The 20,355-nt window shown below is 50.3% G+C and overlaps 1 protein-coding gene across 1 annotated transcript in view; it reads left to right on the top strand.

Annotated features, from left to right (window-relative positions):
* The window catches only part of LOC108939304 (adenylate cyclase type 6-like), a 54,129-nt gene that overhangs the window by 29,104 nt on the left and 4,670 nt on the right, over positions 1–20,355 (top strand). The window contains exons 4-19 of the mRNA XM_029246188.1: positions 12,203–12,352; positions 12,746–12,867; positions 14,327–14,438; positions 14,636–14,763; positions 14,879–15,037; positions 15,272–15,413; positions 15,582–15,710; positions 16,553–16,581; positions 16,808–16,955; positions 17,396–17,493; positions 18,071–18,158; positions 19,252–19,368; positions 19,500–19,658; positions 19,782–19,957; positions 20,148–20,180; positions 20,276–20,302. Of these exons, the coding sequence (XP_029102021.1) occupies positions 12,203–12,352; positions 12,746–12,867; positions 14,327–14,438; positions 14,636–14,763; positions 14,879–15,037; positions 15,272–15,413; positions 15,582–15,710; positions 16,553–16,581; positions 16,808–16,955; positions 17,396–17,493; positions 18,071–18,158; positions 19,252–19,368; positions 19,500–19,658; positions 19,782–19,957; positions 20,148–20,180; positions 20,276–20,302 (1,817 nt within the window). The remainder of the gene's footprint in view (positions 1–12,202; positions 12,353–12,745; positions 12,868–14,326; positions 14,439–14,635; positions 14,764–14,878; positions 15,038–15,271; positions 15,414–15,581; positions 15,711–16,552; positions 16,582–16,807; positions 16,956–17,395; positions 17,494–18,070; positions 18,159–19,251; positions 19,369–19,499; positions 19,659–19,781; positions 19,958–20,147; positions 20,181–20,275; positions 20,303–20,355) is intronic.

Raw genomic sequence — 20,355 nt, 5'->3', positions numbered from 1 at the left:
TGGTAAATATCCAGGGGGACGGAGCCAAGGCCGCGGCTGCCTTCCGCGCTGAAAATCGTCTCTCCTATATGAAGAACGTGAATAAGAGGATGGCGGCGTGAATGGCGGTAAATGCAACACCCCTGGTGACGCCGTCCGCTCTTGTGCGTTACTTACGTTGAGAGCAGCGTGTCCAAGGTCCAGGAAACCTACCTTCACTGGCCCTACCGGAATGGCCTTGTTGGGTTCGGGCTTCGCTGAGTAAAGACTGAACTTTCAAAGAAATCTGCTGAAGCGTGTGGTGACAGGTGTTGTGTGTGCCATCCAGGCAGGCATTGTGTGTGCCTGGCTGCGTGCGCTCGCTTTTCTGCCTCTGTGCATTTGTATAAGAAGGAGTGGCTAATGTGCGTATATTTGTGTGTGTGTGTGTGTGTGTGTGTGTGTGTGTTTTGGCACGGTGCTGCTGCCTGGGGGCTTGTGCTATCCAGGGCCTCTCTGTGCAGCCCAGCAGGACAAGCACAGTTGACAGACACCAGACGCTGCGCTGCGGCTCCGGCTGCGCGGACGACCGAAAGCGTCTTTCCTGGTTCCCGTCTGAGAATGGAGTCAGCCTTGGGCCTCTGGAGCGGGATTGCTCGGCGAGAAGGGCAGAACAGCACACTGCGATGAGGAAGCGCACGAAGGCTGGTCCTTCCCGCGCCTGAGGGACCTTTACGGGGGGGGGGGGCAGGCTGGATGGCCGTGGCGGCGGGTTGTGCCGGAACCTCGTACCTCTGGCCTTCCGCCAGCACCCCAGCCCTAGTGAACACGCTGGCCGTTTGCAGAGAGCACACACAGCTGAATGGGAGCACTGTGGAGCAAGTCACCCAGCTTTGTAGCAGGGCAACCTGATGGCACAGCGGGCAGCGCCGGTGCTTCACATCCCGAGCTGCGCGTTCGGACCTGGACTGGACCTCAGCTCGGTCTCTGTTTGAATCTTCTCACCATCCTTGTGTGGGTTTCCTCCTGGTGCTCTGGTTTCCTCCTGCAGTCCAAAGAGAGAGTGAGAGAGAATGAGAGTGTGTCATTCTGCTGTGTAAATGGGCGAGTGACCGTAGCGAATTTAGTGCAGCGTGTCTGACGTTGTAAGTGGCCTTGGAAAAGGGTGTCAGCTAAACACTCCGCTGAATGAATATATGTAAATGTAGCGGTACAGAATATTTGCACGCAGTGGACCTGAATCCTGGGGCATTACACTTTGCAAATATCACATTTTTACATAACTCTGAGGAGAATGGTGTTAGGCAGGCGATTACGAGGGTGTTTCTTTGTTATTAGGTAAGTGTAGCGTAGTCATTCGAGCTGCTGCTTTCAGACCCGAAGGTTGTATGTTCAAATCCCGTTTTTGGCTGTCGTTTAGCTGAGCAAAGTATTTAACCTAAAGTTGCTCCCATAAAATTACCCACCTGTACGAATGGGTAAATCATTGTAAGTAGCGCCGTATTATAAGGTGCTTTGGAAGGAAATGTCAGCCAGATGAGTAAAATGTGAATTATTGGTGTGCTGTAAAAGTTTTATTGCGTGATCTTGTGGCATAAGTGTATTCTTTTTATCTATTTCAAATGACAGCTTTAAGGCCCAATCCTTTGAGCTCAAGGAATCAGCTTCAGTTTTTCCCCCCGATGAGTCAGCTGCGTCACCAGTAGCCGGAGAGCGTTTGTTTCCGGCCGTGTCACTAAACGGCACTGCTTCAACGACGTCCCTGCCGGGCTTCTGGAAAGAGCGGAACCCACCGGTCCGTTCCAGCGCACGCTGTACGCTCTTTCGGAACATGGAACCTCTTTTTCTTGTTGTCTTCGCCGGGTTGTGACTCTGCGCATTTTCACAAGCCCAAATAAAACAGTTGAAAACAAGCTTCACTTAATCACATTTGCATGCAGATTAATGAAGTGTTTGAGAAATATTAGAAATTGATCTTTTTTTGGGATTTTCATGTTTTTTCTGAGATTTTGTCCCACTGATACCAGTGAGGGTTACTAAACATACCGCGGTCAGTCGGGATGTACTCTGCGTGTACGTAGACTCGTTGACATTAGGGGCCGGTGGAGCTGAAGGACCTCCAACAGACTGTGAGGGGCCACCGTGGCAGAAAAAAAGAGTCCCACAGTAATGGATCTGGACTCTCTACTTACCAGTCTGCATCACAACAACTGGGAAAACAACAGCAACAACAACGACATCCCATCAGGCAGTGCTCCCATTAAGAAAGCGGCTGTAAGGGAGGCAATGATACAGCGCGATCGAGCTCCTAAGTGCGGGTTTGTTCTCATGGCTGCGGACTTCAGAATGCAGAACTCGAACCTTCTCTCGGCTCGTCCACACGCCGCATCCAGTTGCGTGTGTGACTCACCTGTCTTAATGACCTTCCTGCTTGGCAGAAGCAGGATGTGAATCAGAGCCTTGTGACAGCCGCCTCCTGTCCTGCTCATGGTAACCACTCACCGTGCAGGCTGGCCAGCTATAGGAACCGGCCACCGTGCAGGCTGAGCAGCCGTAGTAACCGGTCACCGTGCAGGCTGACCGGCCGTGGTAACCGGTCACCGTGCAGGCTGACCGGCTATGGGAACCGGTCACACCGTGCAGGCTGAACGGCCATGGGAACCGGTCACCGTGCAGGCTGAGTGGCCATGGGAACCGGTCACCGTGCACCGTGCAGGCTGAGCAGCCGTAGTAACCGGTCACACCGTGCAGGCTGAGCGGCCATGGGAACCGGCCACCGTGCAGGCTGAGCAGCCATAGGAACCGCTCACCGTGCACCGTGCAGGCTGAGCAGCCGTAGGAACCGGTCGCCGTGCAGGCTGACCGGCCCTGGTAACCGGTCACCGTGCAGGCTGAGCAGCCATGGGACCCGGTCACCGTGCAGGCTGAGCAGCCATGGGACCCGGTCACCGTGCACCGTGCAGGCTGAGCAGCCATGGGAACCGGTCACCGTGCACCGTGCAGGCTGAGCAGCCATGGGAACCGGTCACCGTGCAGGCTGAGCAGCCGTAGTAACCGGTCGCCGTGCAGGCTGACCGGCTGTGGTAACCGGTCACCGTGCAGGCTGACCGGCCGTAGTAACCGGTCACCGTGCAGGCTGAGCAGCCGTAGGAACCGGTCACCGTGCAGGCTGACCGGCCGTAGTAACCGGTCACCGTGCAGGCTGAGCAGCCATGGGAACCGGTCACACCGTGCAGGCTGACCAGCCATAGGAACCGGTCACCATGCAGGCTGAGCAGCCATGGGAACCGGTCACCGTGCAGGCTGACCAGCCATGGGAACCGGTCAGCATGCAGGCTGAGCACCTATGCCTTGGAGGAACACTACCGCTTGATCTGCTTGGAGCCATGGAGCCACCTGACCGGTCAGCGAGGCCCAGGCCGATTAGTCCTCCCCTTACCAAGACTGACCACTGCGTGTGTGAAGCTGCTGGTCGTTCTTGATGCATGACGCTGCTAGGATGTGGCCTGTTATTTGAGCAGTAGAGCCCCAGGGAGAGCCCTGACCCAGTAAATTTATGTTTACAGCAGTTGTGTACGTTAACATATGCTCTGTAAGGACTCTGTGTGCTTATGGGATGGCTGGTAGCGTAGTGGTTAAAGCTGCTGCTTTTGAACTGAAAGGTTGCAGGTTTGAACTCTAGCTGTAGTATCCTTAGTGCTTCCCCTAAAATTAGCTGGTTGTATAAATAGGTAAATATTTGTATGTATATTAACATTGTAAGTTGCTTTGCTGAAAAGACTCAGGTAAATGTGCGCTTTCTGATAATGTAAACACTTTTGAATTTTTGAATATAGGAGAGAAGACAGACGATATGGATAGTTATTGATGGCTATGTTAGGGCATGTACCTTTGTGTGTGTGTGTGTGTAACTCTGTGTAGTGATTTTGTAAACTGAAAAATACTGGTTACACAGATTTTCCCACAAATTCCTTTTTATGTTTTTTTTTTCCAATAAATGCCTTTTTATGTTTCCTTTTTAGTCATCTTAAAAAACACTACAATCCAGAAGGGCTAATAGCAACCCTCAGATGTTTTTGAATTTTTTGATGGAGTGGATGGGTTATGAATCACTTGTTGCCCTCAAGTGAGAGTCGGTGTAAAGTCTCCACTAATATATAAACAAAAAAGTTTGGTGAGCATTTGCTTAAATGTCATTCTAACAGAATATTTGTGACCCTTAATCCATGGTGAAGACATTGTGCCAATAATAACATTTACATAAATTCAGCAGATCCTTTTCCCCAAAGCAACATACTTCTCCAGGAACAACAGAAGAAAAGTGCATCACACCAACAGAAGGAGAGATCTGGTGCAGACACATGATTCTTGAGTGCAGTCCATTTGTCACACAGCATTATATACACCAGTGTGCATCACGAGTCATTGCATAAAGACTTCTTCCATTATCAAACAAATTGTTATTAAAACTTTTTAAACATGAACACGTAGACCTTTATCATGCACTTACGAGCTCAAGGGAGAAGTAAGTCTGAAAGAGGTGAGTTTTGAGACCTTTCTTAAACGTAATGAGAGATTCAGCAGTTCTGAGTGAAAGGGGGAGGTCATTCCACCACGTCGGATGCAGAACCGAAAGCCTTTGTCATTTTGATTTTTGACCTCTTGTGCATGGGACCACCAGACGGGCAGAGATGGAGGACGCAGCAGTCTGGTTGGGGTGGAGGGAGTGATCAGGTCTTGTAGATGTCGGGGAGCAGATCCTTCGATGGTTTTGTAGGCTGTGACCAGAGTCTTGAATTTGATCCGAGCAGCTACTGGAATTTAAGGGTAGCAAAGGGTGGGGACAGCTGGTAGTGAAGTGGTTCGAGCTCCTGCCTTTGGCTTTAAAGGTTGCAGGTTTGATCCCCAACTCCAGTTGTAGTACTCTTTAGCAAGGTCCCTACCCTAAAAATTGCTCCAGTATAATTACCCAGCTGTATAAATGAGTAAATAATTGTAAGTTGCTTTGGAGAAAAGCATCAGCTAAATGAGTAAATACAATGTTAAGTAGCATCTTTCTTCCAGTTGACATTAAATATTTCTTTTAGTGTGATGACAGTCACAGTTCAGCTCTCTTTCCTCTATCGGTCACACTGGATCGTGGTACGCAGCAGCAAAAGGCATCCTTAGCTATGGCAGATTCCGACGTTTTTTAACCCTGTTCTTTCCGGAATTTTGTGTCAGGTTCTGTCCTTGGTCCAATGGATTTTCCGCACCAGTTGCAAGCACACCTTGATGACCTAATCTAGACCTAACGAAGGATTTTCAGGGAAACTGCTATTATTTGACCAAACGTAAGCGGTAAAGTCCAGTCGTGTTGTCGACTGTTACGCGCTTAATAAAAAAAAGCACAATGAGTCCAGGGCGCGTGGGGTAGGGGTCCCTGTGAACAGGTGGGCCGAGCTTCGCGGTGCTTTGCTTCGTTCTCCAAATACTGACGTTCGCCCAGGACCAACGCCCAGGAACCGTCCGCTTAACCTGGAGCAGGAAACCCGGGAACAACAGCCGGATCTCTCCGAATGGCAGTTCTTCCAGTTCAGGGTTTCGGTCAGACTAAATCCAAACTGATCTGTCCACAGACCCCAAATTAGAGATGCGGTGCGGGTGGCCCACATCCTCATTTGGGATCCGGGCTTGGGCTGCGACGGGGAGCCTTTCACACCTCAGCGACAACGCCCAGGATCTTCGTCCATCGCTGCGAGACAAAACAAGTCCTCCCGCAGCAGCCTTACCATCCGGAGCTCCAGTATCAATCACAGATCAATAAGTCCGTGTCAGTATTTTCTGGCTCCCGTAATGCGTTTCCCTGTTTGCAGAAGTGCTCCCGATATCACGTTACTATATTTGCGAATACAAGTAGTAGAGTTGATCAGAAGGCTGAAGTTATGACAAGTGGGAGAGCGATATTAGCCAGAACTGTTTTTCCACAGTCTCTGGTGTACGTCGCCCTCCGGTCCTTCTCCCCTTCTCCCTCTCCCTAATTACTCGCTCTTTTTCCTTAAAAGAAGCAGACTACTCCGAACGTCTTCATCTTATAAGGTAATGTTTAAAATACTCGCAGTCGTTATTTAGAGGAGATTGTTGCGCCAGCAGATCCGTCAAGACACACACGCAGAGAGAGAACGAAGTAAATGCATTTTGAGGTCTGCACCAAGTCTTCCTGTCATCTCCTGCTGCCGAGTCCTCTGCCCGGATGGACGCTGTCCGAGGGCCAGCGGGCCAAGGCGGAGACGTGCAGTAATAGAAGCTTTTATTAGCGTGGCCGTGATGAACACGGGCGCGTAATGCAGTTACGGTCTCTCGGCATTAAGTAAGCCGTGAGATCTAGTTTTCGAGCGCTTGCTGCAGGTGTTTCGCTTTTTATTTCCAGGCTGATGTGCAACCGTACGCGTACAGCCGCGTCCGCTGCGGAAGGCCGCGTGCGACATTTAGATGTTACGTAATCCCATTTGTGTTATTTCATGCGTTTTTATCATAATTACTTTTTCGCCAAGCTGCTCCGGGATCGTACGCGGCATCGCTGAAAGCACTCGTTTCGAAAAACCTTTTACTCCATGGTCAAAATCAGTGCGTTGGTTGCAAGTTATAAACAGCTGTCATTTCTGAGAAATGGTTAACGCTGAAGAAGAGGTCAAATTTATTCCTAAAAACACTTATCAAAGGTAAAATTTCCGTGCGCTTTTGAGCGGGGGTTTTTTTGATCGCTTTCGAAATTTTTTTCGATAATTAACAGTCAGTTTCAGTCCGGTCATTCCTTCCTTGTAATCTATTCCAAATGTTAATTGTCCGAAAATCCGACACGAGCTACTTTGTTTTTTTTTTTTTTTTTTTGTTTGTTTAAAGGTTTTTGTTTCTGTTCGCACAGCCCTACCTTAATTTGCAGTGCAAAAAAGCAGGGTCCCTAAAGGCACCGGTGTCCTGATGCCTCGAGAGATAAAACAGATAGATTACATGCCATCCCTTCTGTTGAGAACAATGAATCTGTGCCCTAGGGTGGCGCTCGGGACTGTGATGTCCTGTTGTGTCAACACGAGAGCTGTCCTCCCGGGAGAGAGCCAGCCCGTCCGGTCCGCCATCTTAGCACGGAGCCACGTCCGGCGTTTCCACGGCGGCGCGTAAACAGGCCTCCGAGACATCTGCTGAATGTCGCCGTGGCCCCTTTCTGTTCCCCTTATCTACTTTGTATTCCTTTCTGTCTGTCAGCCTCTGTCCCTGTTTCCTTGAGCGCTGCTCTTCTTTTCCTCCCTTCGCGTCGCCCTCGAACGCGCGCTCCGGCCGACGGCCTCCAAACAGCCCACCGCGGTCTCCATCCTCCTTCCGCGTCCTCGGAACCGATAAGTTAGTGGTGCGGGGAGCGAGCGCGCACGAGTGGCACGCGTCGACGGGTTTGTCGGCATGGCAACGTGGCTGTACGACATACCGCTGCCGAGCACCGGGTCGTGCTTCTCGACTTAAAAAATCATCTGAACACACATCCCATATTGTAGAGCACCTCTTACTCTGCCCATATTTACCTTGCACGGCACTAGAGGTGAGTACTTGACCCATTATGACCCGCATGTGTGTTTCATTCCCAGTTATTCTCCTCCTGGCTTGATACGGCTTATATTATTTCTCTGATGCTGTTCTCTACAGTGACTTACCGTTATTTCCCCATTTATGCCGCAGGGTACCCGTACTGGAGCAATTCAAAGTAAGTACCTTGATCGGGATGTGGGATTTGAGGCTGCAGCTCTAACCACTACGCCACCTGCTGGTCGTGCGAGGAGAGCTGATTATTGGTGCCGCCCCCTCCACATCTGCTCAAGAGGAGTATTGTGGCTGTTGGGTGCCGCTTACGCTTTCCCTACAAATAGGCATCTCGCCCTCGCTGTCGGCGCTCGAGTGGAGGCGCCCGGCAGATGCCCGTGTCTGGGCATCGCCACTCCCGCATGTGCCCAGCAGGGGTCGGGCTTCGCGTTGCTCTCACCGCGTCCGTCTGCCTGCTCTTCCTGTGCCGGTCCCTCGCATCTGTCCCCGCCGGCGCGTTTCGCCTTTGTTTGTTCGAAGGACAGCTCTGCCCCGGGCGCCGCCGGCGCGCTTTTCCCGGCCCGCGTTAAAGAGTAATCTCAGCACGCGCTCCCCTCTTTCCTGCGCCGTCCTTCTTTTGCATTAACGGCAACCTCAAGAGGACTTTTTTTTTTTTGGCTCGCGTTGAGGGTCAAGTCATTTTCCCAGGCTGCGCTCGGGATGCTCCCGGGAGCACTTCCAAAGGCGGGATCCGGGCGGGGCGGGGCATACCAGCGGACCCGGGAGCGGGGGCTGTTGTTGCGAGCACGCGCACGTTGGACGACACGAGCGAAGCTGAGCGACTCGCGAGAGACGCTGGGCTACGGGCGACGGCCTCGGGCCCGCCGACACGGAGCGGAAGGCCGCAGTTTACGGATTCTGCAGCTTCAGCTGGTCTGAGATCAGCCTGGCATGAAATCGGTCACCCGGGAATAACAACACTCAGTCTTGCGCGGAAGTAAACAATAAAAATCATCACAAGTCCTCCATTGTGTATTTATCATAGTGTTTTTCCTTTTTGGAAAACGTTTCGCAGTTCTGGCATTCAGATGCGATAGGGATGCTATTTCAGGATCATTTTAATGGACTGACACTTATCGGAACGGAAGGAAACATCACCAGCGGTCCGGGATTAAACAATTTAAGTATAGACTGCTGCTACGTACACCATTTCAGAGGTCATTGTAGGTCCACGGCGTTTTTTTTCGGTGTTGGCGAGTTTGTGCTGTACGTTGAATTATATATATATAGAGAGAATCAAGTTAGGCAGAGGCGGTGTTTTCCAAGGCTTGGGCGCGTTTTCACTTACGAACCTCTTGCTTTGACGAATGTTTATCTGCGAAAATGTTTAAAGTGTTTTGTTTTAACGTTCACGCAGCTCGCGAGCGCGTTCCCTCAAGTTTCTTCCCCCCGAGCAGAGCTCATTCCAGGCCACTGGAGAGGAGTTTGTGCGCACGCATGCGTGTCCCCGCACTGCTGTGAACTGTGGCCAGCTGTCAGTCCGGACCGAAATGGAAGAACGGATATCTGAAAGTGGCGTGCGTGCGTGCGTGCATGCGTGCAAGGAGAGGTGACACGGCCAAGAAGGAAACACACAGAAACGAGAGAGAGCTGTGACGGCGAAAGCTAAACGGAACCGGGCATTTAAGCGCTTTCGAAGTGCGTCTTCGGCGGCTTTCGTTTGTGTCAACGGTTCTGGACGCGGAGCATCGAACGCCAGACGTCGCGCGTTTACGTTCGTTCCAGAGCGCGCGCTTTTCTTCGAGGCGACGCGCAACTGAGAGTAAACGAAAGTGCGTTTCACAACAGAGAAAGAGCTTTAGATACAGACGCACCATTACTGAAGGACTGTTAGTTTGTCCTATAGCACCCTTTTTGCCCACGGATATTAAATAAGTGTTTGTAGAATCGCTCTCGTAGGAAATATGAAGGTTATTGCGGCAGACGGCTGAGATTTGAGACATTTTGTGAACGCTGCTAGGGATTCAGCAGTCCTGAGGGAGAGAGGGGGAGCTCATTCCACGACGCTGGAAGCAAAGCTGAGAACTACACTTTGGATTTGGGATCCTTTGGTAATGTACCGTAGGTATCAGGGCACAGGTCCTTTAACTGTCTTGTATGCAAACAGCGCTCTTGATTTCTTTTTTCATATTGCCAGTACCAAATGCCACCATATAATATTGTCACGGTAAAATGCTCCATTGTATTCTGTCCATTTACGAACCTGCAGTGGGTGTTTCGTCTGTATACGAGATTATTTCAGTTTGCTTCGGTGGTCTTGTCACTCTTCTAGCTATTAGATGTTGAAGAGGGGATGCTGGTGATGTTTGAATTTGTGTGGGCCAGGCAGATTATTTGGTCCTTTGTACAAATTGGAGAAAATATCCCTTCAGCTCTGAAGAATGAAAAGGGTTTTTTTTTTCTTTTTTAAATCGATTCCAGGTACCACAAGAAAACAGAAGCAAACAACACCCATGTTCTGTTTCTTGTTTGCAGGATTGCCCTATAAAAAGACTTATATAATTACGTTCTAGCTCATCACTCATAACACTCGTCAGTATACATATAATACATTTTTGTCAATCGGTTTGGTAAGTTAAGTTAAAAAATAATTCGATAAGCAGCGTGAGCTGAGGACGCCGGTTCAAAAACTACCCCCAGCTCTCAGACTGGCTTCCTGTGAATTACTTATACATTGGCTACCGACATCCTGAGCCAATTTTTGCCCAAAAAAGTTATCTTTGCTGTTTCCTCCAGTGGCCTGAAAGAATATTTCTCATTAACTTGGACGCTTTAACACTTTATTATGTGGTGTATACATGTGTTTCCCTTTCAGGTGGATTATATTGTAAAGATTCTATTTTGGAACTGCTCTTGCTTTTATTACTTACATTTACATTTACATTTTACTTACAGGTTACTTATTTCTATACAACTGTCCATGATGTCACATGGAGCCAGATGCTGACACGTGTTCTACACCATGTGAACCCTATGTCATGTCATGTACCATCGACTCGGGTTCGACTCTTGGTGACTTGATAGACCAATGAATTAAAAAGGGCTCGGTTTTGTGCCAGTCCGATGAGATCCTCGAGCGTCCGCCCTGTCATCATTGTAATCGCATCGATCCATCTCATTGGCGGTCTTCCTCTGCGCCTTGTACCCTCGATCCTTTCAGTCATGAAATCCTTCTCCAGTGATCTTTCCCTTCGAACCCTATGACCGAAATATGACAAACACATCTTCATCAATTGCGCTTCAAGCGGCATTTCCGATTTGATTTCCTCCATGATTGACTTGTTGGTTCTTCTCGCTTTCCATGGCACACGCAGAATTCTCCTCCGACACCACATTTCAAATGAATCAATTTTTCTTCGGTCATGTTTACGGATAGTCCAACTTTCGCAACCATGCTTGGCAACTGAGAGTACGAGAGTCTGAGCTAGCCTTATCTTTGTCTGCAGTCTGATGTCCTTGCCTTTGAAGATTCCGTCTAGCAACTTCATGGTCGACTTGCCCAATGCCAAACGACGTAATATTTCCCGAGTGCTGGTCGAATCGGTGTTCACAAGCGCTCCCAAAAGATTCACACTAGAAACGATGTCAATTTCTTCTCTATCAAGCTCGAATTTATCAATGTTATCAGTTGACATGTTCTTGCTTTTCTTCATGTTCAGTTCTAATCCCATCCTTCGACTTCCTTCCCTGAGTTTCTTCAACAAACGCTCCATGTCTTCTTTTGATTCAGTCAGCAACGTTGTGTCATCGGCATACCTCAGACTGTTTATCAGTCTTCCACCTGTACGTATTCCAATGTTATCTGTGCACCCTATAGGAACGGTCATATATATTGTATGAAATATTCAAAAAAACTTATAGAATCGAAATCCTAAATCTTACAATAAATGTATAAAATGAATAAATGACTATGATTTACACCCCTGACTCTACTTACCTACTTGGTTTAACCACTGACACTTGGACTTCACTTATTTTTACACCTGCACTACTTGTGTGTTTCTACTACACGCGCGATTTCGTCTAAAGCAACATATGGAACTGGTCATTACGCACCTATTATGTGACACGAGAAACACCGATTCTCATTAAACGACCGTTTTGCGGCGAAACCAAGGGGCGCGACGGGTTCACACACTTTCAGGCAGGACAGCATATACGTGCGTGTTCGCTCTGCGGTCTGTGCATGCTGCAGAAGGATAAGTACCATATAAATAGACTTACGACTGTAAGCGCTGTCCACTTCTATTTGTACATTCACGTGTTTGAGTCATCGATCATTGAGATAGGTGTCCCGGAATGACTTATTATTAATAAACAAACAGAACGGTAAAAATAGGGGCAAAAATGTGTTCCGTCTGCAGCGCCCCCCCCCCCCCTCCCAGCAGCGTCCCCAGCTGATGTGATTTAAGGAGTGTCACGCTGTCCAGGGAACCATAAATCGAAATGCTTTTGGCAGTTTGTCAAACACACCCTGCTCTGACCTCGAAGGTCGGAGGGGGGGAAGGAGGGGGCGGATAGTTCTGCCTTCTCACGCTCTCGTTTTTCAGTTTGGAGCCGCGCGGTTCTGCCGCCGCCTCCGCCGTGCGGCGCGTTCGCTGCCCCCGCGTTTCACGCGAGCGCTGCTCTCTTCCAGCTGAGCGCCGACGTGCTGGTATTCCTGTGCACCAACCTCATCGGGATCTGCACGCACTACCCGGCCGAGGTGTCCCAGAGGCAGGCCTTCCAGGAGACCAGGGGCTACATCCAGGCCCGGCTGCATCTGCAGAGGGAGAACCAGCAGCAGGTGGCCGCCGCGCACGGACGCCCACGTCGCACGAATCCCACACCCCGAGTCCCATTCCTTAAGTATCTTCGAAAGAAACTACGTGTTCTGCGCACAGGGAGAGGTGCTATACCGCAAAAGTCCTTTGCATCAGTTGCTTAAGAGTGACGTTGACGTTTAACTTCAATCCTCAAAAGTTCCTTTTCCATTTTCCACCTTCCTGCACGATAACGTGCCGTGTGGCTCGGAATTCTAGGCGTGCCGCGCACAGCGGTGCTCACAAGCACGGGCTTGAGCGGTGCGCTCAGTTTCGCAGTTGTCGTACCATGCAGGCCTTTCACATAGCGGTGCGAGGGAGCGGGGCTGAACGGACAAGTGAGTGAGGACGCCGCGCTCTCGCGCTCTCCTTCTTAGGAACGCCTGCTGCTCTCGGTGCTGCCGAGACACGTTGCTATGGAGATGAAGGCTGACATCAACGCCAAGAAAGAAGACATGATGTTTCACAAGATCTACATCCAGAAACATGACAACGTCAGGTAGACTCAGAACGCCACGACTGCTGAATAGGCAGGGGTAATTTAGGAGTGATTTAGGGTTATGGGATGGGTCGCTGGTCAAAAAAATTCATGGCAGACACATTACTATGAGATGAAGCTTGCACAAATTTTGCTTGGTTTTGTTGAAAAGAATTAATGGTACAGACAGCAGGTACCCTGCTTGATGGTGTGTATGTGTGTGTGGGTCAGCGAGACAACATCTGACAGTTTTCGTTATAAATGTGAAGTTTTCATTATGATTATGAATACACGCTATGAAAATATTACTTTTACTGTTAAAGATGGGTGGTCTTTGGTGAACATTGTCTCACTGACCTTTTATGACCTTTTTACCCAAGTTGAACACCAGAAGCATTAGTGGAGATCTTCAATACATTTCAAGGAACAATTAAATATCTTAATAGGCTAATAAAGATTTTTAAACGGGGGTTAAATGCAGAGTTTTAATCAATGATTTCATACGTTGGCAACATCAGGCTCTCTTAGGCCATGTTTCCTTCCTCTTTGACCTTCATATTCAAGCTCAGCTTCTTCCCAGAGTCCATTTTCAGCCGTTGTGTCAATTGTCCTCTTTCCTATTCGAACCGGTACCTGGAGAGCACTGCCTGGGCACTGCCCTTCTAACACGTGAGAGGTAGTTCTAGCCCTAGATGAGCTTGTCCAAAATTTCACAATCGTCACTGTGAACTAGTCTGAGGGCTACGCATGTAAAAATCATAGTAGGTGACAAACTGAGTTTTTAATGCCTATATTGAAAAATTGTTACTCATTTTATTGTATTTAAGTGGGGTGCGTGTTGAAGTGTGTGTCTAACTGTATTATCGGGTGATTCAACAGAATTTATAGTATTTAGGGTAATTATATCCATCCGTCCATCCATCCAGTTTCAATAACCGCTTGTCCTGATCAGGGTCACGGTTGTCCAGAGCCTATCCCCGAATCACTGGGCGCAACACCGAGGGATGGTGCACCCTAGACGGGACAGCAGTCCATCAGAGGGTAGCCACACACGCACGATAATTACAGTAGACATAAATTATTTAGCAAGTTTTCTCGGGGCCCTGCTTGCAGAGCTCACGCCTCACGTTGGACACCACTGGACTAGATAGTTACCAGCAGCTGATGGATCCCCCGGGGAAAAGGGCCGGAGTGGAGATTAAATCACCGCACGGCACATGTGCAGGCTCCCAATGTCCCGCCACCTTGTGAAGTATCTCTCGCAATACCCAGGGTGCACGGCAGGGGGGACCTGCGATGGTGTTAAGTGTAGCTAAGTGTAACTGGCAAGACGGGCAAGTTCCCAATGACCGCCGACCTCCAGTCTCGAAATAGATTTCGTATATACAGGGCTAACGGAGGACGTGCTTTACATACTGTCTTCAACAACGGATAGGCGTGACTCTCACGGTTTCTCCGACCTTCTGTGTTGATCCCCCAGCATCCTGTTTGCGGACATCGAGGGCTTCACCAGTCTCGCCTCCCAGTGTACAGCCCAGGAGCTGGTCATGACTCTTAATGAACTGTTTGCTCGCTTTGACAAATTGGCAGCGGTAAGCCTCTCTCGTCGTAACGTCCGAATTCGGCAGAAAAGAAAAGTCTGTCGGAAGCCTGCACGGTCCACCTCCGTCTCACTCATTCATCACGCTAAATCATGGCTGTAGGTGGTCCTTGGGAAAGCGCTGATCAAATTAGGGGCCCGGAGCTTCCCTACCCGGCACTGCTACTCCTGCTCTCTCGCCCCCTGCAGGAGAACCACTGCCTACGCATCAAGATCCTAGGGGACTGTTACTACTGCGTGTCCGGGCTGCCGGAACCGCGGGCTGACCACGCGCACTGTTGCGTCGAGATGGGCGTGGACATGATCGAGGCCATCTCGTGAGTTCCCCTCTCTCTCCCCGTAGATCCGTCCCTCTCTATACGTCTCCTTCTGCTTCTTTTCAGCCGGTGACCTGCCGTCGTTTTAACTTCCCACTGGCCCTTGCCCCTGCAGGCTGGTGCGGGAGGTGACAGGGGTCAACGTCAACATGCGGGTGGGCATCCACAGCGGGCGTGTGCACTGCGGCGTACTGGGCCTGCGCAAGTGGCAGTTCGATGTCTGGTCCAATGATGTGACGCTGGCCAACCACATGGAGGCGGGGGGGAAGGCAGGGTGAGACAAACTCACGGGCATCTGTGTGTGTGTGTGTGTGTGTGTGTGTGTGTGTGTGTGAGAGCACATACACATATACAATACACACACTGACATACTGCTGTCGGGGGCTTTGTAGATGTTCTCGTCTTTTGCATGGCCAGGCTGGTTTACCGGTTTCAGAGGCACCCAACATATAGGTGACGTCTTGGCACTCCAAAAGAGCCTGGAATGTTCTTTGTCCACACGTTGTAGGCGGATCCACATCACAAAGGCGACGTTGCAGTATTTGAATGGGGACTATGAGGTGGAGCCGGGCTTCGGGGGCGAGAGGAACGCCTACCTGAAGGAGCATAGCATCGAGACCTTCCTGGTGCTGGGCTGCAGCCAAAAGAGGGTCAGTCTGACACAGAGCGTCCCAGCTAAACACACGCAACTGAACCGGAACCTATTTTAGTGTTAGAAATTGAGATGGACGTGAAGGTGGACTGGGCTTCGGAGATGTTTCAGCAGCACGTCCAAGGCCTAGCGTGTCTTTATGTGTATGTGTGCCTTTGCTCTGCAGAAAGAAGAGAAGGCCATGATGGCCAAGATGCAGCGGGCGCGGGCCAACTCCAACGAGGGGCTCATGCCTCGCTGGGTTCCCGACCGATCCTTCTCCAGGACCAAGGACTCCAAGGTCTTCAGGCAGATGGTGAGTGGCATCGCAGATGCTCAGGTCTTCAGCACAGGAGTGGTGCAGAAGAATAAGGCAGGCGAGTAGAAGGTGTAGGTTCCGCATTTTCCATATATTCCATCATCCAGGTATCTGATTTACAGTCCGTGCATAATTAAATTTGCTGAAATTATGTAACTGGAACACACAGCTCTTCTAACATTTTTTGTTGTTCTCACGTTTGAACATGTTTTTGAGAACTGCTCACTTTTCTGGCTCAGAAACCAGTCATAATTTCCCCTCATTCCAATAAGAGGCAACTGGACATGTGATTCACAGATTTTCACCTTGTAAAGGAACGAATAACCTTTGTAAATCGTCAGATGGGTGTAACACATTGTAGGCGCTTCTGGAGACTGACGTTAGTGAAGAGCGTGTAACTAACTCCCCGATAGCATGGCCCACTCTTGATCCAACTGTTCCGTTAACTATTACATTTCGTTTAACTCTTATTTTCACGGAACAAACAGACCTTTGCATGAAATCCCATTCCTTATTTCGAGATTTCCTGTCTTTCGTTGACGCTGAGCGGTGAACAGGCAGCAGAAGCGAGTCCTGCCGCTTGCGTGGTGTGTGGAGTGCCTGCCTCCTGCCGCCATCGGTTCTTCCCCTCGCCCGCCCCTCCGTCTCTGCCCCCGTCTCCCTCCGTATCTCCATCTCTAAGTTCTGCCGCTTCTATAAGGAGCTGGATGTCTTTTTCGAGGCCTCAGCGCGTTAATCGAAACTCCATCCCGGCTCGGTGGGATTACCTGGGCACGTGCGTGTGAGTCTGCGCATTTGGGGAACTCTACGTTCTGATCAGCGTCTCCCTCTCTTTCCAGGGCATCGATGAAAATTCCAGCAAAGACAAGTAAGCAAAGCTTAGTGGGATCATCTCAAGTCTGAAAGTGTTTTCATTTAATGCTTCGGCACGGTTTGTGTTTTAGATGTTCTAAGACCAGTGGGACGCATGGCAGCGATATTCCACGTTTACTTTGTCTCCGCGCCTAAATGTAGGATCGAGACGGTTATTGTAAGGATTAAGCAAATGCAAGCACGGACACTCACTTCAGACCGTATTTCTGTCTCCCCTCTAGTCGAGGTGCCCAGGAGGCCATGAACCCTGAAGATGAAGTTGACGAGTTCTTGGGACGAGCAATTGACGCTCGCAGCATCGACCAGCTCCGCAAGGACCACGTCAAGAAGTTCTTGCTGACCTTCCAAACCTCCGACCTGGAGAAAAAGGTCTGCTCTCCCTCCCCATCTGACTGTTTCTGCCTCACGCACGGCGATCACGGGGACGTTAGCGGTTTCATCGATGGACAAACTGAACCTCGGTTCTATGAGCTGAGCTGATTTGACATCATTATTCGGTTGCTTTTCCTATCCAGCCTCGCACGTTTATAGAGCCTGGTATTTTACCACGGCTTTTCAGGTTATCTGCCTTGCTCATCGGTAGAAGAGCTGGGTCTAAGGCTTGGGAACCAGTAACCCTCAGGTCACAAAAACGAGTTCTTTACCGCATGAGTACATAATTGCATCGATGTACGTGTTTCTACTATATTCTATGAGTTTGTACAAAAAAATATGTGCATCCTGCTAGACGTGTGATGTCTTCTGTGTTGTTTACTCAGGTCTCTGCTATTACAGCAAATCACTGATCTTGCTTTTGTGCTTGTTTACAGTACTCCAAAAAAGTGGATGACCGCTTTGGGGGCTATGTAGCTTGCACACTGCTTGTTTTCTGTTTCATCACCTTCATTCAGATCATCGTATTCCCACAGTGAGTGACATGCTGTTGCGACGCTTATGGAAGCGACAAAGTAATTTCAGTGATTTCCAGTTACAACCACCTTATTGACGCTCACGCACGCTCATTCGCGTTAAAGTAAATGTCCCGGACAGATGGGTGTTTCAGAAGGTCTACACTAAAATGTTATGCAGGTTTACACGTTGTGTAATAAAGCATTGGATACAGTTTTAAAGTCTGGTATTAATATATGCATGTGTGTGCAGGTGAGTGTATTCTCATTAGCATCTCTCTTTCCCTCTCTCTTTTGGTAGATAGATTGGCAGGTACACAAAGTGTTATATGTTCCTCCTATACGAAAGAGTCCGTTTTAAGCACCTGCCGCTTGGTAAAGAGCTTCCTCTCATGTCGTAGTAACGTGAAGGATCTAACTACTTGGTTCTTGATAAAAGACTTGAAATGTACAAGAGCTCCGTGACGTGTGGCCGCAGGGGCGTCGTTCCGAGCGCTTGCGTTTCGGCGCGATGCGTATCGATCTCCGGCGGAGCGCTTTGTGGCCGGAGGGCTCGCGAGGTGTTAATCTTTGCCTCCTGTTCTCTCCCTCCTGCAGCACTCCGCTCATGCTGGGCATCTACGTCAGCATCTTCATCATTCTCGCCAACATCCTCTTCATCTGTGCCATCTACTCCTGCGTTAAGGTGGGTCACGTCTCCGTACTTTGCGCTGACGTTTATTTAGCTGACGCTTTTTTCCAGGCGACTTGGCGTTGAGCTGCTTACAGTGCTTTACCCCATTTTACAGCTGGTAGTTTTTACTGGAGCAACTGAGGGTAAGCTTGTTGCTCGAGGGTACTACGGCAGGAGGGGGGATGAGTGCAAGGCAGCGGCCCTAAGCCCTATGCTACCGACTCTTGCTGAGCTTGCCGATGGTTGAAGTGTAACGTTTCCGCCTTTGCGTTGCGGAAGAGCACACGCGGTAAACGACATCTCGCGGTGCAGGATGTCCCTTGGTATGTTTTTGTTTTCGGTCTAAGATTGTCAAAAATCGAATTTCTCGCACCAGCGGCTTTTCGGCGCGTGAACAAACGGCCGTGTCGCCAAAGCGTCCGCGTAACCGAACGAACGGTAACCACGCGGGGCAGTCTGAGAGGAGAACTCGCGGTAACGCCGAAAAGCGGTATTTCGTTTGAAATGAGGCGAACTGAACTCAGCAGCGGGGCCCCTTTGCGTTACCCAGCATACCTTGGGCTTTGGACGGCAGCCACACGCCGTGCTGCCAACACTGCACTCCTCTCTTCCTCTCCAGTTTATACACGTCCTTCAGGACCCCACTCCCGGCTTAAGTGCGGGGATTTGTGGGGCTGCCTGGGTTGTGTTTGGATGGTAAGTGTCTAACAGCGGCGCACTCGCCCGATTTTCTGATGAAGTACCGCTCCTCTCTTCCTGCCCGCGAGGCGGGCGTGCTTATGTCATCCCCTCGGTCAGTTCGCGCTCTCCGAAACACGTCCCGCAATTTCACGTGCCGCGGACAGCATCGCCCGGAAGCCTCGCGTGCGGCGTCCTCCGCCCTGAGGGGACACATCAAATATGGAAATAACTTTACAAACCACAGCCAAGAGTTGTACCCTGTGGTGGACTGGCGTCCTGTCCAGGGTGTCCTCCACTTAGCCCTGTGCCCTGCGCTTGCCGGATAAGCTGCGCCGCAACCCTGGTTTGAACAGGCGGTTAAGGAAAGTGGGTGAGTGAGGGAGCGCAGGAGTGGTAACGCCGCTGTCCTTTTTTCCCCCACTAGCTGTTCCCAAGTGCCATGCAGACTGTGTCAAAGAAGATAGTGCAGTCTCGCACCAACAGCACTCTTGTGGGAGTCTTCACGATCATACTTGTCTTCGTTACTGCCTTTGTGAACATGGTAAGGATTGCCAGGAGATAAAGGAAAGGATTGTCTCTATTTTTATTAAACGTTGCCTTCCGTCATTCTATTTCCTGACCCCGCTCTCTCTCCGAATCTGCGCGTCCGACCCTGCGCTGCTCGTCCTGCAGTTTGCCTGCGACACCGAGAGCCTTGTAGAATGTGTGGCCCGCAAGCTGAACACCTCACGGGACGAGGTGACGCCGTGCGTCATCCGCAACCTCTCGCTGTCGTCGGGCGAAGGGCTTTCCGTGTGCCCCGGCGAAGCCCCATCCTGCCCCTTCCCTGAGGTGGGTGGCCGTGTCTTCGGAGCACGCAGCTCTACGAGGGGAAGGGGATCATCGCAGCAAAAGGAACGTTCACGAACAGGCACGAGATGCTGACCGGCGTCGCCCTCTCCCTGCTCTCCGCAGTACTTCAGCTACAGCGTGCTGCTCACCCTGCTGGCGTGCTCCGTCTTCCTGCAGATCAGCAGCATCGGCAAGCTGGCGCTCATGCTCTTCATCCAGCTCAGCTTCCTGCTGCTGGTCGAGTGGCCCCAGGCGGCCCTCTTCGACAACGCCGACCTCCTCGTCACCGCCAACGCCCTGTGAGTGCCCCCCTGCGGCCTGCGCTCGGCCGCACTTAAGGGCCGCGTTTCGGCCCGTATGGCACGATGCGCAACTTGCGTTCTGTGTGTTTCGCTGTTCTGTCTTTAATTTTCAGCTGTGTGCATTTTATTGCTAAATAATCCCGTTTGCGGCCACGTGACAAGACCCTTCTTTGTTCTTTCCCATTAGTAACTTTCGGCCTTTTAACGAAACTCTCCCAGGGTGAGTCCCGCTAAGGATATATCAATATGCGTCCAATTGACTTCATCTGCGGCTGGCGTGTAATGTTCATTGTGTTTCTCTCTTCATTACTTCAGGCCTTTTTTCAATGAAACGGAGCCATGGTAAGTCCACATCCCGCTTCTGTTTTCCTCTTCCGCCATTGTTTAAAGTTCTT

Source organism: Scleropages formosus, chromosome 19, assembly GCF_900964775.1.
Source record: "Scleropages formosus chromosome 19, fSclFor1.1, whole genome shotgun sequence".
Classification (NCBI taxonomy): Eukaryota; Metazoa; Chordata; class Actinopteri; order Osteoglossiformes; family Osteoglossidae; genus Scleropages; species Scleropages formosus.
The sequence above is the reverse complement of the archived record's forward strand: the minus strand, read 5'-3'. Positions and strand labels throughout refer to the sequence as shown.